The sequence below is a fragment of the Miniopterus natalensis genome, chromosome X, assembly GCF_054644295.1.
Source record: "Miniopterus natalensis isolate mMinNat1 chromosome X, mMinNat1.hap1, whole genome shotgun sequence".
NCBI lineage: Eukaryota > Metazoa > Chordata > Mammalia > Chiroptera > Miniopteridae > Miniopterus > Miniopterus natalensis.
Window position 1 is genome coordinate 69,189,442 of NC_142103.1, and position 25,542 is coordinate 69,214,983.

Below are 25,542 nucleotides of genomic sequence, written 5' to 3' on the forward strand. Positions count from 1 at the left end.
AAGATCAGGGGCTTGTGGATCATAACATAAAAATATAAAGGTTCGTGATAGGTCTATAAATCACATGGGCATTAGGCCATCACCTCACTGTGTTGTTCCTGGGCAGAACCACAGTAGATGCCTGTGTGAGAGATTAGATAATCCATTTTCCCAGACCTAACCTGGCTTAGGGTACAAAAGAGTCATCCTTATATTCAGTCCCCAGCTGCAAAATTGTGAGAACCCTAGCCTCTCTAAAATTCCCCTAGATTAGTTTTAGAAGCTCCCAAGTGGATAAGCCTCATGGAAATAGCCAGCCAGGTTAGAACCTGTCATCACTTTTCCTCTATACCACCTGCCTCATCCTGTCTCCTTTCCCCAACCCAGGTTGGTCCTGGCCTTATGAGTGCAACTCAAAAAATTAAGGTCTTCTGTCCAGCCGGAGTGGCTCAGTGGTTAGGCATTGACCTATGATCCAGGAGATCGAGGTTCAATTTTCAGTCAGGGCACATGCCCAGGTTGCAGGCTCGATCGATCCCCAGCCCTGGGATGGAGCAGAAGGCGGCCAATCAATGACTCTCATCATTGATGCTTCTATCTCTCTCTCCCTCTCCCTTCCTCTCTCTGAAATTTATACACACACACACATATATATGGTCTTCCAATTTCAGAATGAGAAATTGGTCAACATTTAAGCACAGTTAGGCTATACAACATAGGGCACGAGCTCCAATAATTTATTAATGATTTTCTTGAATCTTCTTTATCTATATATGTCATAATCTATTTGGACAGCATGATAGTCAGTTGTGGCACCCTCTTCCCTCCCTTCCTGCACTGTAAAGTTTAAGGAGAAGATAGCTGAAATGGGGTCTGTGGCCAAACAGGTTATTTGTTTAACAAGGTCAGCCTGTGCTTCACCTAGTTGGCTCTGATGACATGGTGGCATCCACATTTAGAAATTGGGGGGGAGGGAGGTTCCAGAGTGCTGACCAGCCTCCAAAAGCGGGGATCTCACACCCAGAGCAGACAAGAGGGGAAGGAGTGCCCCGCACGGAGGGCAGAGGGACCCAGGGAAGCAGTAAGTCCTTGAGGAGGGGACAGCGCCTTCCTAGGAAACAAAGCTTCTAGTGGCAGAAAAGACCATTGTCTAATGCTCAGGGTGTCGACCACAGGAAAGGCTGTCCCAAAGTGTCTGGCACCCAAGCGGTAAGGACTGCACTGAGCAGCCGCACACTGGAACCCTCTGCCTCCCTGTAGGGCATTGTGTTGAGCCCCCAAAAGTATTGAATCTGTGTGGTGTGGGGGAGGGGAGGAGAGCCCTCCAGCCCTGAGCTCCCAGTGCGGAGAGGCTGGGATCTGTGACCAGCCCTGAGGGAGGCTGTGGTGGCGCATGGAGATCAGCCGTGCAGGGGGAGCTGCAGGGAGCTAACTTTGGGTCCCCTCCCTCTGGAGGCCTTGGCACACGGGGAGCGGGACCTTGCAGGGTGGACTCTCTGCCTGTGTGTTGCTTTGTGCATTTTTGAGTCTGATAGTGGAACTGGTTCCTACCTTCCCTGCATCCACTGCGCAGACAGACCAATGGAGGCTGGGATTGGGGTCTGCACAGTAGGCTGTCTGAGGGGTGGGCCTGGTGCAACCAGCCAACCAGAGCTGGGAAGGGAGGGGAGGAGCCCGTCTGCCTCTCCTGCAGCCTGGAAGCACCACCCCCAACAGGAAAGGGGCTGGTCCAGTTCACTGAGGCCCCAGACACACCTGCAGGGCACAGTCCTGAGGAGGAAGGGAGAGCAGCTCACAGGAGGGCTGCACAAGAATAAGACTCTCAGGGACTGTTGTTTGGGAACTGGAGGAAACACTGAAATCCCCGGCTGCGGGGTGGGCAGGCAAAAGGCTCACTGGAATGTTTTTTAATCGAACCCACTGAGCCCAGGCTGCTGAAAAGGCCCATACAGAAAAGGCAACAGACTGAAATCAATCTGAAACTGCAGCAGGCCAGAACATGCAGAACTAGAATCAGAGGAAAGGGTAGTGACTGAGGAGCTGGCTGTGGAGCAGAGATTAACTCACTCACACTGAGTGCCTGACAGCGGAACCTCTAAGAGGAGTGATACCCAGGGCTACACTAGCCACCCTGCACCCTAAAGAGTCTACAGAAGACTCTGGAGTAAGACCAGGCAACTACAAAGTTGAAAAATAGCTGACAGGAGGAGGTGGCCCACGGAGAGCCTCAGATCAACCTTCTACCTAAGGACACCAGAGCCAAACCTAGACGGCTCCTCACATTGGCTGATACACAAGTACTACCCAGGAGAACGAAAATCAGCATACAAAACAAAGAGCCTCAGACAACATAAGCTGCCCAGAAGAAACTCACTTGATTGTCTTTTTTTCTTCTGTTTTTTGTTTTGTTTTGTTCTTGTTTGTTGTTGTTTTTTTGCTTTTTTTGGTGTGTGTTTGTTTGTTTTTTCTCTTTTTCCCTTAGGAAGAAGAGAAAGGGGGGAAATTTATTTGTTTTTTTCTTCTTTTTTAAATTTTATATTAAAAAAAAATTTTTTTTAAAACATTTTTCCAATCTTAGCTATTGTAAACTGTGCTGCTATGAAATAGGGGTACATATATTCTTTCTGATTAGTGTTTCAGGATTCTTAGGATACATTCCTAGGAGTGGGATCACTGGGTGCCCATCAGTAGATGAGTGGATTAAAAAGCTGTGGGACATACACACCATGGAATACTACACAGCTATAAAGAAGCAGAATCTCATACCCTTTGGGACAGTATGGATGGACCTGGAGAAAATTATGTTAAGTGAAATAAGCCAGACAGAGAAAGACAAACATCACATGATTTTGCTTATATGTGGAATCTAAAGAACTTAATAAACTGATGAACAGAATAGATTCAATGACATGGAAGCATAGATCAGACTGATGAATGTCAGAAGGATGGAGGAGGGCGAGTGGGTGTAGGGAGAGAGAGTAACCAAAGAATTTATAAGCATATATGCACAACCCAAGGACACGGACAATGGTGGGGAGAGGGACTGGAGAGGGGGAAGGGATGGGGTGGAATGGGTCACTGGGGAGAAAAAGGGACATCTGTAATATTTTAAACAAAAGTAAAATTAAAAAAAAACAAAAAACCCCACATTTTTTAACTAAATTTTTTTTTTTTTATAAAAGAATTTTGTCTTGCTTAGCTTGGTTTTAGTTTTGTTTTGGTTATTTGCTTTGTTTTGTTTTATCCTTGCTTCTACTATCAAGACTTCCTTGATATCCCTGCTTAATGACTGGGACTTTATCATTATAAACAAGTTTACTGCTTTCCTCTATAGTTTCCACCAAATCTCTTACCGAACTCCCTCCCCTGCCAGGCTTTATCTCTCCCTCTCTCTCTCCTCTTGACCCATTGGCATAACTTTTTTTTTCCTTCTTCTTTTTTCTTTTCCTTCTTTTCTTTCATTCTTTTGTTACACTCCATTCTGTCTTCTTGTCTTTTTGTTCAACTGTTAGTTTCCCTTATTCTCTTTATTGTATTTTTATTTTCTCATTTTCAACTATTATCCTATTCCTATTTTCTCCCTTAATTTTTTGCTGGCCCTTCTTTCAGAATCTTTTCTCTGCCTCGGTTATCTCCCAGTAGCTTCTCTATTTTTTACATTTCAGTTTTTTATTATTTTCTAAATTTTCATCACTATTAACAACAATATACATCTCTCTCTCTAAGCATTACTTTTATTTCTCTCTTTCTTTAAGTTTTTTTTTTTTTGGTGTGTGTGTGTTCTCCCTTCACTCTCCCAGTTCTATTTTTACTTGGGTTGTTTTCATTGTGACTGCCAAGATATTTTGTAAGATACTCCTTATTTCCTGGAAGTTTAGTTGGGTATTGTCCTGCCTTGCCAGCACCCGTACAACAGCTTACACAACAAGGTTGGGGCTGAGACAGTTAGCCAACCTGAGAGTCCTCCCAAGGACTGGTCAATGACAACCTAGACCCAACCACAACAGGAGAACATAAAGAAACCACAGATGGGACACCCACAAAAGGGACACGCCTAGAGCAAAGAGCTCAGAAGTATAAGGAATACACACCTCTGGGCTCCACTGGACCCACAAGACAAAATCCCATCCCACAAGACTGGGAGATAGCAATTATATCTAGTATATAGATACAAACACTTAGACCTACCAACATGGGGAGACAAAGAAACAACCCCCAAATTAAAAAAGGAAACATTGCCAAAAAAAGCCTTTGATGAGATGGAGTTAAGCAAGCTATTAGAAACAGAGTTCATAGAATTGATGATGAAGATGTTCAAGGAACTTAAAAAGAAAAACAAAGCAATAGGCAATAAGATCTAGGACTTTAGGAAAAGCATGAAAAAAGAGATACATAACATAAACAAAAATCAGACGGAAATAAGAATGCTGTATCTGATATCAAGAATACACTGGAAGGGATTAAAAAAAGGCTCAATGAAGCAGAGGATAGAATAAGTGACTTAGAAGACAAGGTAGAAATAATCACTCAATCAGAGCAGCAAAAAGAAAAATCGCTTAAAAAGCAGGAGGACAGTCTAAAGGAGCTTTGGGACAACAAGAAGCGAAACAACATTCGCATTATAGGAGTGCCAGAGGGGCAGGAAGAGAGCAATGGATAGAGAACTTGGTGGAGGAAATAATGACAGAAAACTTCCCTAGGCTGGCGAGGGAGAAAGCCACACAAGTTCAGGAAGCACAGAGGGTTCCAAACAAGAGGAACACAAAGAGACACACTCCAAGACACATCATAATTAAAATGGCAAATGTCAAGGACAAAGAGAAAATATTCAGGGCTGCAAGAGAGAGACAAGCAGTGACCTACAAGGGAACCCCCATAAGGCTGACAGCTGATTTCTCAACAGAGACTCTTCAGGCCAGAAGGGAGTGGCATGAAGTTCTCAAAGTAATGAAAAGCAAGAACATGCAACTAAGATTGCTTTATCCAGCAAAGTTATTTAAAATGGAAGGTGAAATAAAGAGCTTCCCAGACAAAAAAAAAAAAAAGGTTAAGGAGTTCAGTACCACTAAACCAGCATTGCAAGAAATGCTAAAAGGACTGCTTTAAGAAAAAGAAGGAATAGTGAGAGAAAGGTACATCAACATAAAGGGGAAAAATGGCATTAAATAAGTTGATATCAGAAGTAACCTTAAATGTAAACGGATTAAATGATCCAATCAAAAGACATAGGGTAGCTGAATGGATAAGAAAACAGGACCCAAATATATGCTGTCTACAAGAGACCCACCTGAGAGTAAAAGATTCACACAGGCTAAAAGTGAAGGGATGGAGTAAAATATTCCATGCAAATGGAAAGGAAAAGAAAGCTGGAGTAGCAATTCTTATTTCTGACAAAACAGACTTCAAAATAAAGACCATAACAAGAGACGAAGACGGTCACTACATATTACTAAAGGGATCAATCCAACAGGAGGAAATAACCCTTAAAAACATTTATGCACCCAATACAGGAGCACCTAAATATATAAAAATTTCTTGGGGGACTTTAAGGGGGAGATTGACAGCAACACAATCATAGTGGGGGACTTTAACACCCCACTGTCAGCATTGGACAGATCATTAAGACAAAAAAGGAACAGGGAAACACAGACCTTAAATGACTCACTAGACCTAATGGATTTAATTGACATTTACAGAACATTTCACCCCAAAGCAGCAGAATACACATTCATCTCAAGTGCACATGGAACATTCTCAAAAATAGACCACATGTTAGGGCACAAGGCAAGTCTCTACAAATATAAGAAGACTGAAACCATATCAAGCATCTTCTCAGATCGCAATGCCACGAAACTAGAAATCAACCAATATTAAAAAACTCAAAAATATTCAAACACATGGAGGCTAAATAGCATGTTATTAAACAATGAACAGGTTACCAATGAGATCAAGGAAGAAATCAAACACTTCATGGAAAGTAACAAAAATGAACAGACAACAACCCCAAACCTATGGGACATGGCGAAAGCAGTCCTGAGAGGAAAATTCATAGCATTAGAGGCCTATCTCAAGAAACAAGAAAAAGATCTAATGAACCATCTAACACAACAACTAAAAGAACTAGAACGAGAACAGCAAGAAAAGCCCCAAGGAAGTAGAAGGAAGGAAATAATAAAAATCAGAGCAGAGATTAATGACATAGAGACTGAAAAAACAATACAAAAAATCAATGAAACCAAGAGCTGGTTCTTTGAAAAGGTAAATAAGATTGATGCACCTTTAGCCAGACTCACTAAGAAACAAAGAGAGAGGGCCCAAATAAATAAAATCAGAAATGAAAGAGGCGATATAACAACTGACCCAACAGAAATACAAAGGATTGTAAGAAAATATTATGAGCAACCATATGCCAACAAATTGGACAACATGGGTGAAACAGACAAATTCCTAGAAGCATACAACCTTCCAAAGCTGAATCAAGAAGAGGCAGAAAACCTGAATAGGCCAATAACAACTAATGAAATAGAAGCAGTAATCAAAAAACTCCCAGCAAACAAAAGTCCTGGCACAGATGGATTTGCAGGAGAGTTTTACCAAACATTCAAAGAAGAATTAACCCCTATCCTATTCAAACTATTCCAGAAAATTTAAGAGGAGGGAAAACTCCCAAACTCTTTTCATGAGGCCAGCATCATCCTAATCCCAAAACCAGATAAAGACACTACAAAGAAAGAAAATTACAGGCCAATATCCCTGATGAACATAGATGCTAAAATCCTCGCTAAAATACTAGCAAACCGGATCCAGCAATACATTAAAAAGATCACACATCAGGAACAAGTGGGATTTATTTCGGAGATGCAACGCTGGTTCAACATCTGAAAATCAATGAATGTGATACATCACATAAACAAAATGAAGGACAAAAATCATATGATTATATCAATAGACTCAGAAAAAGCATTCTACAAAATGCAGCATCCATTTCTAACAAAAACTCTCAGCAAAGTGTGAATAGATGGATCATACCTCAACATAGTAAAGGCCATATATGACAGACCTACAGCCACCATCATACTCAATAGGCAAAAACTAAGACCATTTCCCTTAAAATCAGGAACAAGACAGGGGTGTCCACTTTCATCACTCTTATTCAACATAGTACTGGAAGGTCTAGCCACAGCCATCAGACAGTAAGAAAACATAAAAGGTATCCAAATTGGAAAGGAGGAAGTAAAACTGTCATTATTTGCAGATAACATGATATTGTACATAGAAAACCCTAGAGACTCCATCAAAGCACTACTAGATTTGATAAAGGAATTTGGCAAGGTAGCTGGATACAAAATCAACATCCGGAAATCAATGGCATTCTTATACACCAACAATGAACTCTCAGAGAGAGAAACTAAAAAAGCAATACCATTTACCATTGCAACTAAAAAAATAAGATACCTAGGAATAAACTTAACCAAGGATGTAAAAGACCTGTACTCAGAAAACTACGTGACACTGAATAAAGAAATAGAGGAAGATTTAAACAGGTGGAAGTATACATCGTACTCACGGATTGGAAGAATTAATATCATTAAAATGTCCATACTACCCAAAGCAATTTATAAATTTAATGCAATTCCTATGAAAATACCAACAGCATATTTCACAGACCTCGAACAAACATTTCAAAAATTTATATGGATCCAAAAAAGACCCCGAATAGCTGCAGCCATCTTGAGAAAAAAGAACAGAGTGGGAGGGATCACATTACCAGACTTCAAACTGTATTCCAAAGCCACTGTAATCAAAACGGCCTGGTATTGGCACAACAACAGGCATATAGATCAATGGAACAGAACAGAGACCCCAGAAATAGAGTCAAGCCATTATGGTCAGTTAATATTTGACAAAGGAGGCAAGAGTATCCAATGGAGTAAGAACAGTCTCTTCAATAAGTGGTGATGGGAAAACTGGACAGATAGATGCAAAAGAATGAAACTAGACCACCAACTTTCACCATACACAAAAATAAACTCAAAATGGATAAAAGAATTAAATGTAAGTCACGAAACCATAAAAATCCTGGAAGAAAACATAGGCAGTAAAGTCACAGACATCCCATGTAGTGAAATTTTCACTGATACATCTCCTAGGGCAAGAGAAACAAAGGAAAAAATAAACATATGGGACTACATCAAACTAAAAAGCTTCTGCACAGCAAAAGAAAACAGCCTCAAAATACAAAGGAACCCCACGGTATGGGAAAACATATTTGCCAAGGATGAATCTGGTAAGGGGCTAATTTCCAAAGTGTACAAAGAACTCATAGCACTCAGCAAGAGGAAGACAAACAACCCAGTAAGAAATGGGCAAAGGACTGAAATAGACAGTTCTCCAAAGAGGACACACGGATGGCCAAGAGACACCGCTAATGCTCTATGTCGATAATCATCAGACAGATGCAGATTAAAACCACAATGAGGTATCACTTCACACCTGTCAGAATGGCTGCCATCAATAAATCAACAAACGACATGTGCTGGGGAGGGTGTGGAGAAAGGGGAACCCTAGTCCACTGCTGGTGGGAATGCAGACTGGTGCAACCACTATGGAAAACAGTATGGAGGTTCCTCAAAAAATTAGAAATGGAGCTGCCATTTGACCCAGTGATTCCACTCCTAGGAATGTATCCTAAGAATCCTGAAACATTCATCAGAAAGGATCTATGTACTCCGATGTTCATAGCAGCACAGTTTACAATAGCTAAGATCTGGAAACAGCCCAAGTGCCCATCAGTAGATGAGTGGATTAAAAAGCTGTGGGACATTTACACCATGGAATACTACGCAGCTGTAAAGAAGAAGAATCTCGTACCCTTTGGGACAGTATGGATGGGCATGGAGAATATTATGCTAAGTGAAATAAGCCAGGCAGCAAAAGAAAAATATCACATGATCTCGCTTATAGGTGGAATCTAAAGAACTTAATAAACTGTTGAACAGAATAGATTCAATGACATGGAAGCATAGTTGAGACTGACAAATGTCAGAGGGATGGAGGGGGGCGGGGGGGTGAAGGGGAGAGAGTAACCAAAGAATTTATATGCATATATGCACAACCCAAGGACACAGACAATGGTGGGAAGAGGGACTGGGGAGGGGGAAGGAATGGCGGAGGGAATGGGTCATTGGGGAGAAAAAGGGACATCTGTAATACTTTAAACAAAAATAAAAATTATTTAAAAAAAAAATTTATATGGAACCAGAAAGGACCCCGAAATGCTGCAGCCATCTTGAGGAAGAAGAGAGTGGGAAGGATCACATTACCGGATTTCAAACTGTATTACAAAGCCATTGTAATAAAAATGGCCTAATATTGGCACAACAATAGGCACATAGATCAATGGAACAGAACAGAGACCCCAGAAATAGACCCACGCCATTATGGTCGTTTAATATTTGACAAAGGATGCAAGAGCACCCAATGGAGTAAAGACAGTCTCTTCAATGAGTGCTGCTGGGAAAATTGGACCGATACATGCAAAAAAGTGAAACTAGACCACCAACTTTCACCATACACAAAAATAAACTCAAAATGGATAAAAGAATTAAATGTAAGTCACGAAACCATAAGAATCCTGGAAGAAAACATAGGCAGTAAAGTCATAGACATCCCACGGAGTGGACTTTTCACTGATACATCTCCTAGGGCAAGAGAAACAAAGGAAAAAATAAACATATGGGACTACATCAAACTAAAAAGCTTCTGCACAGCAAAAGAAAACAGCCTCAAAATACAAAGGAACCCCATTGTCTGGGAAAACATATTTGCCAAGGATGTATCTGATAAGGGACTAATTTCCAAAGTGTACAAAGTAGTGTCACACTACTCAGCAAGAGGAAGACAAACAACCCAATTAAGAAATGGGCAAAGGACCTGAATAGACATTTCTCCAAGGAGGACCTACAGATGGCCAAGAGACACATGAGAAAATGTTCAACTTCGATAATCATCAGAGAGATGCAAATTAAAAGCACATTTAGGTATCACTCCACAGCTGTCAGAATGGCTACCATCAACAAATCAACAAACAACATGTGCTGGCGAGGGTGTGGAGAAAGGGGAACCCTAGTACACTGCTGGTGGGAATGCAGACTGGTGCAACCACTATGGAAAACAGTATGGAGGTTCCTCAAAAAATTAAAAATGGAACTGCCTTTTGACCCAGTGATTCCACTCCTAGGAATATATCCTAAGAATCCTGAAACACTAATCAGAAAGAATATATGTACCCCGATGTTCATAGCAGCACAGTTTACAATAGCTAAGATCTGGAAACAGCCCAAGTGCCCATCAGTAGATGAGTGGATTAAAAAGCTGTGGGACATTTACACCATGGAATACTACACAGCTATAAAGAAGAAGAATCTCATACCCTTTGGGACAGTATGGGTGGACTTGGAGAAAATTATGCTAAGTGAAATAAGCCAGGCAGAGAAAGAAAAACATCATATGATCTTGCTTATATGTGGAATCTAAAGAACTTAATAAACTGATGAACAGAATAGATTCAATGACATGGAAGCATAGATCAGACTGATGAATGTCAGAAGGATGGAGGAGGGGGGGGTGGAGGGGAGAGAGTAACCAAAGAATTTATATGCATATATGCACAACCCAAGGACTCAGACAATGGTGGGGAGAGGGACTGGGGAGGGGGATGGGATGGGGTGGAATGGGTCATTGAGGAGAAAAAGGGGCATCTGTAATATTTTAAACAAAAATAAAATTTTAAAAAAAGGAAATCAGGGAGAGGGGTAGGAGAGGAAATATCTGTAAAGTCAGAATCTAAAAAAGGAGAAGGAAAATTCTGTTTCAACTTTATAGCATGAGTCTTGATTCCTCTCTATGTAGTTCCTTGGGCATAAGAAAGCAAACGAAGTGGCAATTTTAGGATCTTTAACCTGGCTCCCCATACAGAGGATCAAATCAAAACTTTGGGGATTAGACTAAAATGAGAATGTTCTTAACTTCATGAAATGGGCATAGGTTTGAATTCTAACTCTAGTATTCACTAGTTGCATGACCTTATACTCAAAACTCTTCTATCTCTAGATGACAAGATGATAGGAGGACATTTGACTCACCTTCAGAAGCTTTCCAGTAGGATATACCAACAGCATGAAGACTGACAGCATGAGAAGCCATGTTCTTAAGTGTAATGACTATGGTGTCATATACCTCAGCCCGGATGGTAGGACCCAGCAGACCTGCAAGAATGAGATGGTCCCCAAAGGTCACTTGGAGGGTGGTACCCCAGAAAACCTGTTGTTATGAAAGTTATGGTCAAAGTCATGGTGGAGAAGCATGCCCCTGTGATTATTGAAAAAAAGTGGTAGTTAAATGAGTGAATGTAGAAACTGTTCTCACCAGCTCAACCTCATGGTTATTCTGAGGACAGAGTTCTGGCAATTTATTCAATGCATTCATTCATTTAACTAATACTAGTTGAGTTCCTGTTATATTCTAGAAACTGTCATAGGCAGTGGAGATGTAGTAATGAATAAGACATATCATGGAGATTACATTTGAGAGACATTAAGCACATAAAAAAATACAAAAGAGCCCGGCCCGGCGTGGCTCAGCGGTTGAGCGTCGACCTAGGATCCAGGCGATCGGGGTTCGATTCCCTGTCAGGGCACATGCCCGAGTTGTGGGCTCAATCAATGACTCTCTCATCATTGACGTTTCTATCTCTCTCTCCCTCTCCTTTCCTCTCTGAAATCAATAAAGATATATTAAAAAAATAAATAAATAAACCAAAAAAACAAAAGATAATTAAAAATATATATATATCTTTATCGATTTCAGAGAGAGGAAGGGAGAGATAGAAACATCAATGATGAGAGAGTCATTGATCGAGCCCACAACCCGGGCATGTGCCCTGACCGGGAATCGAACCCTGATCGCCTGGATCCTAGGTTGACGCTCAACCGCTGAGCCACGCCTGGCCGGGCAAAAGATAATTTCAGGTTGTTATAAACAAGACTTGCTGATGGATTGGATGCTGGAGATAGAAAAAAAAGAGAGGATCTAGGGTTGATTCGTGTGATTTTGGCTTGTGCAACTAGTGGTCAGGCAATGACAGAAAACTAAGAGGAGCTCTGGCTAGTGTGGCTCAGTGGGTTGAGCATCATCCCATGCACCAAAAGGTTGCCAGTTTGAGTCTTGGTCAGGGCACATGCCCAGGTTGCTGGAGGCAGCCAATCAATGCTTCATTCTCACATCAATGATCCTCTCTCTCCCTCTTCTTTCCTCTCTCTCTAAAATAATCAATAAAAAAAATCTTTAAAAAGAAAAAAACTAAGAGGAAAATCAAGACTTCTGATTTATAGACATGTTAAATATAAGACATCTACAAATGGTTTATTGAATAAGCTGGATTTAATGGGATGAAAACATGAAATAGCTTTATTTTTCATAGTTTTTAATTGGATTAGGTGTAATTTTCCTTCTTGCACTTTGAACAGTCCCCAAAATTTTCCAGTAACCTTTCCAGTAACACAAATTAGCAGTATCATTTTTAAGTACTAATAAGTCCAGTCTAGTCTAATATCAAACTTTTGATCACTCCTGCAATTTAAGGGTAACTCCTTCTTCCAGCTAAGTTGTGACAGGCACAGAAATCTTAACGGAAAAAGATTGTTTGTTTGGTACTTTCACTGCTTTTTCACTTTCGTCTCCTAATCCTCCTACCCCACTCACCTTACTGCCTCTGGACCCTCTAAGATTGGAGCTAGTGGGAAAAGAGCAGGGCTGAAAAATGAGGCATGATGACAAGATCTTTCTTAGAAGGAGCAGTGGCAAAGTGGTTTTGATACCCTCTAGCTGTGGCATATGTCAAAATTCTGGCTCTTTCTTAGGGAACTTATATGAGTTCTTTGGAGATTCTCTCCTTTCAAATATATGTACATCCCACTCTACTACTTCCTGGCATGAGATATGTCTTCTCCAGTTGTCACTTGTACTTCCCCTCTCAGTTTCTGCTTCTGGCAGTACAATCACATATAACTTTTTTTCTGTTGGGGTCGCCTAGCCCTGAAAGGAAGACCTCTCAGAGAGGGTCTTCTTGATACAAGTCTTGTCTTATGACATTCCTGGCCTCACACCTAATAGTAGAAGTGCAGTTAGCTTCTGCTATAGCCTACTTTCCTTATTATGCCATCACAAGAAGTTCCCCTAAGACTCTGGCCTTGAAAGATTTTCCAGATAAAAACCAGGCACTAGTTAGTGTCTCCTAAACTCCAGAAGTCCATTTCAAGTCTTCTAAGTAATTCTCCGAAAGCCTCCCCAACTATAGCTTGAAATGAAGGGGAGGCCTCCCTTCCTCCATGGGGTAGGGGATATACAAAATACAAAAAATGTTTTCCAAGGAAATCCTCAAATCTAACTCTGTTTTAAGTTCCTAGCATTTTATATATAGGCTGGAGGTACATGATGGGCAAAGGGTTACAGAACCAATTTTCGACCACTATCTGAATGAACAAGTCTCAAATAGGTGGGCCGATATCCTTCTTTAGAATTTGGGGATATTTGTCACCTATAATTTTTAGCAATAATTCTAAGGTTGAAAATGTCTCATCTTAACATCTTGTTACATGCTTATTTGATATCTAAGTGAAAGTATCAAGCAAGCAGTCTGAACTGAAGATATAAACTTGGGAGTTATTAGAGATGATATTTTAAAGCTATGAGACTGAACAAGATTATCTAGGGATTGAAGGTAGAGAGAAAATAAAATAAATCAAGTTCAAGACCCATGGCACTCTAATATCTAGAGAAAAAGCAGAGGAGAGTCCAACATAAAAGATTGAGAATATTCAGCCAGTGTATTTCCCTGAGAGGTGGTAGTAGATACACAATTTTATAATAAACAATCAATACTGTTTTCATTACCCATCCATGGTGGCCTGGGCTTGGCAATGTTGAAAAGGTGATCTGTGAACTCTACAAAGATAGTCTTTTTGTACATAACTGAGGTGTTGAAGGGATAAGATCTTGGCATTCCAGGAGGAAACCTGTGTAAAGAAATTAAAAAGTCATATGATAAGATAAATCATAAAATTGATACCCATACACTGTGTCAGCCAAAAAATCCTTTGCCAAAGCAATAACTACAGTATCCTTCAATTTCATCTCTAAAACAGACTATAACTTCTATGTAAGTACCTTGTATTCAAATATTGTCTGTATATACCTAAAATTATACTTCCCTTCTTAGAGACACCAGAAATAAGGAATACCACAGAGAAAATTACCTTCCAATGAAGACTATGTATAATTGAGACCTACAGGTGCCAGGAGCTGTAATTTAGAGTCAATCCTCCATTAATGCTCATTCTTGTCTCTAGTCAGATACTCCCAATTATCCATTTATTTGTGGATCAACTACTAAATCAGAAATTTTATAATTAATTTTGTAAATGTTCCCAAAATGTTATCCTATGCCTCAGTTATTAAAACTCTTTTAGGTGAAGGCTGGTTCCCAACCTTTTCCTCTCTCCTTACCTGACAAGTTAGGTGGTTGTTTCCTGGGGCCCAGTTTAGGTTGAGCAATCAAAAGGACCAACGCAAATCCTAGTGAAGAAGGCCCCAGGTGAACTGGTAGAAAATACAGAGTGGTTGAAGGTGACTATTTCCACTCACTAGTTTTCATGTGCTAATTATTTTTGCACCCTATGAAATAGTTCTGCAGTTTTCTATATGCCATAGAGAACCTCTCTTCCTGGCTTATGCTTCTGGACATCTAACTCTTTATCTCTCACCAGATTTTACCAATTGGTATTGTTTCAACAAGTCAAGGGAGTACAGGCACAAGGCATGGACATTTGGAGAATGAATACTCATGTGGAGAAAGCAAAGGCCCTGTCCTGGAAGAAAGCTTTCATGTGTAGATCCTTGTCTCCAAACCTCAAAAAAAAATTGAGCACTCACTTCCCCCACAGCTGTATGCTCATTCACTTATAAACCATATACTACATGCCACTGTGCCATCACAAAACACATGCTAGAAATAAATACAAAAAACAAAAGGTTTTCAAAGATATATAATTAGATGTGGAGTGGATGTTGTTCCTGACGTCTTGTTGACCCTCAAGGGCTTTTGAAAAGCAGGAGATGTGACAGATGGAGGATAGCACAAATAAATGGTGATATGCTTGGTATGGGATACCACTGAAGAAAGAACCCCAAACATCAGCCAGTAAGGCACATACACTCTTGTTACAAATGACAACAATAAAGATAAAGTAGGGGAAAAGAGAGGCAGCTTCTGAATGTGGATATTCGTATGTTCGGAGCAAAAGCCACACCATACCTAGGATTACCAGAATGTGAAATCAATAACAAGGCATCTGGCATTTATTGCTTACTTCTTTCTCAACCTTTTTCTGATATAAGAAAAATATCAATGTTTATTTCAGGAGCAGCCACACCAGAAAATCATTAATTTTCATAAGAAAATTTGCTTTTTCTTATAAAGGCTTTAGTGGAAATGCTGAAGTAGAGAAGGAAAATACAATCTAAAAATTGTGAAAGTGGCAAAATTGGAAAATCAATGACCTACAGGGACTTAAATTTTTCCCCATTTAAAAAATTGTGGTAAGGCACATAGAAAATAAAATTTTCTATCTTAAACATTTTAAGTGTACTAAGCACATTAATATTGTTGTACAACAATCACCCCCATTGACCTCCCTAACTCCTCTTATCTTGCAAACTTGAAATTCTATATCCATTTAATAGCAACTCTACATTCCCCACTCCCCTAAGCTCCTGAAACCAACATTCTACTTTTTGTCTCTGTGGTTCTGAATACTCTAAGTATTTCATATTATTAGAATCATATAGTATTTGTCTTTTTGTGACTGGCTTATTTTACTTAGCATAAAGTCCTCACAATTCATCCATTTTATAGCATGTCAGAATTCTCTTTCTTTTTAAGGCTGAATATTCCATTCTATGTATATACCACATTTTGTTTATCCATTCATCCATTGGTGGACACTTGGGTTGTTTCCATGTTTTAGTTATTAAGAATAATGCTGCTATGAACATGGGTTTACAAATATATATTCAAGGTTCTGCTTTCAATTATTTTCAGTAAATACCCAGAAGTAGAGTTGATGGATCATATGGTAATTTTTTAAACTTTTTGAGAAACCACCAGACTGTTTTCTACAGTGGTTACACCATTTTATATTCTCACCAAGAGTACACAAGAATTCCAATTTCTTCACACCCTGTCAACACTTATTTTGTTTGTTTATTTTTTCTAAAATAGCCATCTTAATGGGTGTGAAGTGGTATCTCTTTTGTAGTTTTGACTTGAATTTCCCTAATGATTAGTGATATTGAGAATATTTTCATGTGCTTATTGGCCATTTCTATATCTTCTTTGGAGAAATGTCTATTCAAGCCCTTTGTCCATTTTTGAATAAGGTTGTTTGCTTTCTTGTTGTTGAGTTTTAAAGAGTTCTCTATTTATTCTGGACATTAATCCCTTGTCAAATATTTGATTTGCAAATATTTTCTCCCATTCTGTGAGTTCCTTTTTTATTCTCTTGATGGCATCTTATCATGCACAAAATTTTTATTAAGTTCAGTATGTCTATTTTAACACCCCATTGATATCAATGGATAAATCTTCCAATCAGAAAATCAACAAGAAAGTAGTGGCCTTAAATGACACACTAGATCAGATAGAGTTAATTGTTATCTTCAGAGAATTTCACCTCAAAGGAGCAGAATATACATTCTTTTCAAGTGCACATGGAACAATTTTAAGGTTAGATCACATGTTAGGACACAAAGCAAGTCTCACTAAGTTTAAGAAGATTGAAAGCATATCAAGCATCTTCTCTGATCATGTGGTATGAAACTGGAAATCAATCACAAGAAAAAAGCCTGAAAAACACATAAGACATGGAGGCTAAATAACATGTTGTTAAACAATGATTGGACTAACAATGAGATAAAAGAAGAAATCAAAATATGCCTTGAAACAAACGAAAATGGGAACACAACAACCCAAAAGCTATGGGACACAGTGAAAGCATTCCTAAGAGGGAAATTCATAGCATTACAGGCCTATCTCAAGAAACAAGAAAATTTTCCAATAAATAATCTAACTTTACACTAAAAGGAACTTGAAAAAACAACAAATAAAGCCCAAAGTGAGTAGAAGGGAGGAAATAATAAAGATCAGAACAGAAATAAACTAAGTAGACTCTAAAAAAATACAAAAGATCAATGAAACCAAGAGCTTGTTCTTTGAAAAGATAAACAAGATTGACAAACCTTTAACAAGATGAGAGAGAGAGAGAGAGAGAGAGAGAGAGAGAGAGAAGCCAAATAAATAAAATCAGAAATGAAATAGGAGACGTAGCAATAGATACCACTGAAATACAAGGGATTGTAAAAAAATATATATTACAAATTGAACAACCTGGACAAAATAGAAAAATTCCTAGAAACATACAATCTTCCAAAACTAAATAAGGAAGAATAAGAGAATCTGAATAGACAGATTACTACTAGTAAAATCGAAGGAGTAATCAAAAACTCCCAACAACAAACAAAAGTCCTAGAATGGATGACTTCTCAGGTATTTTTTACCAAATATTCAAAGAAAGACTAACACCTATCCTTCTCAATCTATTCCAAAAAATTCAAGAGGAGGGAAGACTCCCAAGCTTATTTTATGAGGCCAGCATTATCCTAATTCCAAAATCAGATAAAGAGGATACAAAGAAAGAAAATTACAATCCAATATCTCTGATGAACATAGATGCTAAAATCTTCAACAAAATATTAGCAAACTAGATCCAGCAACACATTAAAAAGATCATACACCATGATCAAGTGGGATTTATTCCGGGGATGCAAGGTTGGTACAATATCCACAAATCAATAAACGTGATACACCAAATAAACAAAATGAAGGACAAGAAAACCCACATGATCATATCCATAGATGCAGAAAAAGCATTTGATAAAATCCAGCACTCATTTATGATAAAAAAAACAAAAACCACCTCTCATCAAAGTGAGAATAGAAGGAACATACCTCAATGTAATAAAGGCCATATATGATAAAACCACAGGTAATATCATACACCATGGGCAAAAACCACAAGCGTTTCTGTTAAGATCGGAAACAAAACATGGATGTCCGCATTCGCCACTTTTATTTGACATAGTACTGGAAGTCCTAGCCACAGTAATCAGATAACAAGAAGAAATAAAAGGCATCCAATTTGGAAAGGAAGAAGTAAAACTGCCATCATTTGCAGCTGACATGATACTGTATATAAACAATACTAAAGACTTTACCAAAAAAAAATACTAGAACTGAGAAATGAATTCAGTGAAGAAGCAGGATACAAAATAAAGATAAATTAGTTGCGTTTTTATACACCGATAATGAACTATCAGAAAGGAAAACTTAGAAAACTCCATTCACAATTGCTTAAAAGGAATAAAATACCTAGCAATAAATTTAACCAAGAGTATAAAAGACCTGTACTTGGAAAAATATAAGACACTGAAGAAAGAAATTTAGGAAGCTACAAATAATTGGGAACATATACCGTGTTCATGGATAGGGAAATTAACATCATTAAAATGCCCATACTACCCAATACAATCTATAGATTCAATGCAATTCCCATCAAGATTCCAATGGTGTATTTCACAGAACAAGAACAAATATTCCCAAAATGTTTATGGAACCACAAAAGACCTCAAATAGCCACAGCAATCTTGAGAAAGAAGACTAAAGTTAGAAGAATCAAGCTACCTGATATCAAACTATACTACAAGGCCACTGTAATCAAAACAGCCTGGTACTGGCATAAAAACAGATATATAGATCAATGGGACAGAATAGAGCACCCAGAAGTAAACACGTGCCTGTTCGGTCAATTAATATTTAACAAAGGAGGCAAGAACATACAATGAGGTAAGGACAGTCTATTTAATAAATGGTGCTGGGAAAATTTCACAGATACATGCAAAAAAATGATACTAGACCACCAACTTACACCACACACAAAAATAAACTCAAAATGAATTAAAGACTTAAATGTTAGATTGAAAATCATAAGAAAAATACTTTGATGAGATGGAGTTAAGCAAGTTATCAGAAATGGAGTTGAGAGTATGGATGATGAAGATGTTAAAGGAACTTAAGGAGACACTTGATGATAAGATTGACGACCTTAGTGAAAACATGAAAAAAAAAAGAGATACATACCATAAATAAAACTCAGACAGAGACAAAGAATGCTGTATCTGATATCAAGAATACACTGGAAGGAATTAAAAGCAGGCTCAATGAAGCAGAGGATAGAATAAGTGACTTAGAAGACAAGGTAGAAATAATCACTCAATCAGAGCAGCAAAAAGAAAAATCACTTAAAAAGCAGGAGGACAGTCTAAAGGAGCTTTGGGACAACAAGAAGCGAAACAACATTCGCATTATAGGAGTGCCAGAGGGGCAGGAAAGAGAGCAAGGGATAGAGAACTTGGTGGAGGAAATAATGACAGAAAACTTCCCTAGGCTGGCGAGGGAGAAAGCCACACAAGTTCAGGAACCAAAGAGGGTTCCAAACAAGAGGAACACAAAGAGACACATTCCAAGACACATCATAATTAAAATGGCAAATGTCAAGGACAAAGAGAAAATATTCAGGGCTGCAAGAGAGAGACAAGCAGTGACCTACAAGGGAACCCCCATAAGGCTGACAGCTGATTTCTCAACAGAGACTCTTCAGGCCAGAAGGGAGTGGCATGAAGTTCTCAAAGTAATGAAAAGCAAGAACATGCAACTAAGATTGCTTTATCCAGCGAAGTTATCATTTAAAATGGAAGGTGAAATAAAGAGCTCCCCAGACAAAAAAAGGCTAAAGGAGTTCAGTACCACTAAACCAGCATTGCAAGAAATGCTAAAAGGACTGCTTTAAGAAAAAGAAGGAATAGTGAGAGAAAGGTACATCAACATAAAGGGGAAAAATGGCATTAAATAAGTTGATATCAGAAGTAACCTTAAATGTAAACGGATTAAATGATCCAATCAAAAGACATAGGGTAGCTGAATGGATAAGAAAACAGGACCCAAATATATGCTGTCTACAAGAGACCCACCTGAGAGTAAAAGATTCACACAGGCTAAAAGTGAAGGGATGGAGTAAAATATTCCATGCAAATGGAAAGGAAAAGAAAGCTGGAGTAGCAATTCTTATTTCTGACAAAACAGACTTCAAAATAAAGACCATAACAAGAGACGAAGACGGTCACTACATATTACTAAAGGGATCAATCCAACAGGAGGAAATAACCCTTAAAAACATTTATGCACCCAATACAGGAGCACCTAAATATATAAAAATTTCTTGGGGGACTTTAAGGGGGAGATTGACAGCAACACAATCATAGTGGGGGACTTTAACACCCCACTGTCAGCATTGGACAGATCATTAAGACAAAAAAGGAACAGGGAAACACAGACCTTAAATGACTCACTAGACCTAATGGATTTAATTGACATTTACAGAACATTTCACCCCAAAGCAGCAGAATACACATTCATCTCAAGTGCACATGGAACATTCTCAAAAATAGACCACATGTTAGGGCACAAGGCAAGTCTCTACAAATATAAGAAGACTGAAACCATATCAAGCATCTTCTCAGATCGCAATGCCACGAAACTAGAAATCAACCAATATTAAAAAACTCAAAAATATTCAAACACATGGAGGCTAAATAGCATGTTATTAAACAATGAACAGGTTACCAATGAGATCAAGGAAGAAATCAAACACTTCATGGAAAGTAACAAAAATGAACAGACAACAACCCCAAACCTATGGGACATGGCGAAAGCAGTCCTGAGAGGAAAATTCATAGCATTAGAGGCCTATCTCAAGAAACAAGAAAAAGATCTAATGAACCATCTAACACAACAACTAAAAGAACTAGAACGAGAACAGCAAGAAAAGCCCCAAGGAAGTAGAAGGAAGGAAATAATAAAAATCAGAGCAGAGATTAATGACATAGAGACTGAAAAAACAATACAAAAAATCAATGAAACCAAGAGCTGGTTCTTTGAAAAGGTAAATAAGATTGATGCACCTTTAGCCAGACTCACTAAGAAACAAAGAGAGAGGGCCCAAATAAATAAAATCAGAAATGAAAGAGGCGATATAACAACTGACCCAACAGAAATACAAAGGATTGTAAGAAAATATTATGAGCAACCATATGCCAACAAATTGGACAACATGGGTGAAACAGACAAATTCCTAGAAGCATACAACCTTCCAAAGCTGAATCAAGAAGAGGCAGAAAACCTGAATAGGCCAATAACAACTAATGAAATAGAAGCAGTAATCAAAAAACTCCCAGCAAACAAAAGTCCTGGCACAGATGGATTTGCAGGAGAGTTTTACCAAACATTCAAAGAAGAATTAACCCCTATCCTATTCAAACTATTCCAGAAAATTTAAGAGGAGGGAAAACTCCCAAACTCTTTTCATGAGGCCAGCATCATCCTAATCCCAAAACCAGATAAAGACACTACAAAGAAAGAAAATTACAGGCCAATATCCCTGATGAACATAGATGCTAAAATCCTCGCTAAAATACTAGCAAACCGGATCCAGCAATACATTAAAAAGATCACACATCAGGAACAAGTGGGATTTATTTCGGAGATGCAACGCTGGTTCAACATCTGAAAATCAATGAATGTGATACATCACATAAACAAAATGAAGGACAAAAATCATATGATTATATCAATAGACTCAGAAAAAGCATTCTACAAAATGCAGCATCCATTTCTAACAAAAACTCTCAGCAAAGTGTGAATAGATGGATCATACCTCAACATAGTAAAGGCCATATATGACAGACCTACAGCCACCATCATACTCAATAGGCAAAAACTAAGACCATTTCCCTTAAAATCAGGAACAAGACAGGGGTGTCCACTTTCATCACTCTTATTCAACATAGTACTGGAAGGTCTAGCCACAGCCATCAGACAGTAAGAAAACATAAAAGGTATCCAAATTGGAAAGGAGGAAGTAAAACTGTCATTATTTGCAGATAACATGATATTGTACATAGAAAACCCTAGAGACTCCATCAAAGCACTACTAGATTTGATAAAGGAATTTGGCAAGGTAGCTGGATACAAAATCAACATCCGGAAATCAATGGCATTCTTATACACCAACAATGAACTCTCAGAGAGAGAAACTAAAAAAGCAATACCATTTACCATTGCAACTAAAAAAATAAGATACCTAGGAATAAACTTAACCAAGGATGTAAAAGACCTGTACTCAGAAAACTACGTGACACTGAATAAAGAAATAGAGGAAGATTTAAACAGGTGGAAGTATACATCGTACTCACGGATTGGAAGAATTAATATCATTAAAATGTCCATACTACCCAAAGCAATTTATAAATTTAATGCAATTCCTATGAAAATACCAACAGCATATTTCACAGACCTCGAACAAACATTTCAAAAATTTATATGGATCCAAAAAAGACCCCGAATAGCTGCAGCCATCTTGAGAAAAAAGAACAGAGTGGGAGGGATCACATTACCAGACTTCAAACTGTATTCCAAAGCCACTGTAATCAAAACGGCCTGGTATTGGCACAACAACAGGCATATAGATCAATGGAACAGAACAGAGACCCCAGAAATAGAGTCAAGCCATTATGGTCAGTTAATATTTGACAAAGGAGGCAAGAGTATCCAATGGAGTAAAGACAGTCTCTTCAACAAGTGGTGCTGGGAAAACTGGACAGATACATGCAAAAGAATGAAACTAGACCACCAACTTTCACCATACACAAAAATAAACTCAAAATGGATAAAAGACTTAAATGTAAGTCACGAAACCATAAAAATCCTGGAAGAAAACATAGGCAGTAAAGTCACAGACATCCCATGTAGTGGACTTTTCACTGATACATCTCCTAGGGCAAGAGAAACAAAGGAAAAAATAAACATATGGGACTACATCAAACTAAAAAGCTTCTGCACAGCAAAAGAAAACAGCCTCAAAATACAAAGGAACCCCATTGTCTGGGAAAACATATTTGCCAAGGATGTATCTGATAAGGGACTAATTTCCAAAGTGTACAAAGTAGTGTCTCACTACTCAGCAAGAGGAAGACAAACAACCCAATTAAGAAATGGGCAAAGGACCTGAATAGACATTTCTCCAAGGAGGACCTACAGATGGCCAAGAGACACATGAGAAAATGTTCAACTTCGATAATCATCAGAGAGATGCAAATTAAAAGCACATTTAGGTATCACTCCACAGCTGTCAGAATGGCTACCATCAACAAATCAACAAACAACATGTGCTGGCGAGGGTGTGGAGAAAGGGGAACCCTAGTACACTGCTGGTGGGAATGCAGGCTGGTGCAACCACTACGGAAAACAGTATGGAGTTTCCTCAAAAAATTAGAAATGGAGCTGCCTTTTGACCCAGTGATTCCACTCCTAGGAATGTATCCTAAGAATCCTGAAACATTCATCAGAAAGGATCTATGTACCCCGATGTTCATAGCAGCACAGTTTACAATAGCTAAGATCTGGAAACAGCCCAAGTGCCCATCAGTAGATGAGTGGATTAAAAAGCTATGGGACATTTACACCATGGAATACTATGCAGCTGTAAAAAAGAATCTCGTACCCTTTGGGACAGTATGGATGGACCTGGAGAATATTATGCTAAGTGAAATAAGCCAGGCAGCGAAAGACAAACATCACATGATCTCGCTTGTACGTGGAATGTAAAAAACTTAATAAACTGATGAAAGAATAGATTCAATGACATGGAAGCATAGTTGTGACTAACGAACGTCAGCGGGATGGAGGAGGAAGGTTGGGTGGAGGGAGAGAGAGTAACCGAAGAATTTATATGCATATATGCACAACGCAAGGACATGGCCAATGGTGGGGAGAGGGACTGGGGAGGGGGAAGGGATGGGGTGGAATGGGTCATTGGGGAGAAAAAGGGACATCTGTAATATTTTAAACAAAAATAAAATAAAAAAAAATCATAAATATCCTACAAGAAAACATAGGCAGTACAGTATTGGACATTTCTTTTAGCAATATTTTTTCTGATATATCTCTTTGGGAAAGGGAAACAAAAAAAAATAAAATAAACAAGTCGGACTATATCAATCTAAAAGTTTTTGCACAGCAAAGGAAACCATCAACAAAATGAAAAGACAAGCCACTGAATGGGAAAACATATTAGCCAATGATATATCTGATAAGGGTTTAATATGCAGAATTTATAAACAACTTATAAAACTCAACAGCAAAACAAAAACAAAAGCTTAATTAAAAAATGGACAAACAACCTGAATAGACACTTCTCCAAAGATGACATACAGGAGTCCATCAGACATGAAAAGATGCTGAATGACAATAATCATCAGAGAAATGCAAAGTAAAACCCCAATGAGATATCACCTCACACCTGTCAGAATGGCTATCATCAATAAATCAACAAACAGGAAGTGCTGGTGAGAATGTGAAGAAAAGGGAACCCTTGTGAACTGTTGGTGGAAATGCAGATTGGTGCAGCCATTGTGGAAAGCAATATGGAGTCACCTAGAAAAATTAAAAATGGAACTGCCTTATGCCTCCGTGATTCCATTTCTGGGAATATATCAGAAGAAATTCAAAACACTAATTTGAAAGAATATATGCACTCCTATGTTCATTGCAGTGTTATTTACAATAGCCAAGATTTGGAAGCAGCCCAAGTGCCCATCAGTAGATGAGTGGATAAAAAAGCTGTGGGACACTTACACAATGAAATACTACTTGGCTGTAAAACAGAAGGAAATCTTACCATTTGCAACAGCATGGGTAGACCTCGAGAGCATCATGCTAAGTGAAATAAGCCTGTCAGAGAAAGACAAGTACCATATGATTTCACTCATATATGAAATATAATGAACAAAATGATCTAAGAAGCAAAACAGAGACAGGCTCATAGAGCAGGCTGACAGCTGTCAGGGGGTGTTAGAGGGCTGGGTAGGGGGTGGAGGGATTGAGGAAAAAAGAGGAAAAAACCTCATAAACATGGACAACAGTGTGGTGAGTGCTGGGATAATGGGGCCGGGGCAAGGTGGAGGAGTATAAAGGAGGGATAAACGGTGATGAAAGGAGACTTAACTTGGGGTGGTGATCACACAATACAGTGTACAGATGATGTGTTGTGGAATTGTGCACCTGAAACCTGTATAATTTTGTTAACCAGGGTTACCCCAATACATTCAATAAAAAGGAAAAAAAATTCTAGAGGCTTCCAGTCAAGATGGCAGCAAAGGTAAATGTGGTACCTGAGTCCTCCCACAACCACATCAAAATTACAACTAAATTACAGAATATCACTCAGAATTGCCTGAAGTTTAGGTGAACAGGAGGCCTACAACTAAGAATATAAA

General features: G+C 38.7%; 1 protein-coding gene across 3 annotated transcripts in view; it reads right to left on the reverse strand.

Moving 5' to 3' along the window:
• F8 (coagulation factor VIII) overlaps positions 1-25,542 on the reverse strand; it is a 156,844-nt gene that overhangs the window by 114,145 nt on the left and 17,157 nt on the right. For all 3 annotated transcript variants that reach the window (XM_087813524.1, XM_016216918.2, XM_016216917.2), the window contains exons 2-3: positions 13,933-14,054; positions 11,124-11,246 (exon numbers count right to left, since the gene is read on the reverse strand). In XM_087813524.1, coding sequence (XP_087669650.1) covers positions 11,124-11,246; positions 13,933-14,054 — 245 coding nt within the window. The remainder of the gene's footprint in view (positions 1-11,123; positions 11,247-13,932; positions 14,055-25,542) is intronic.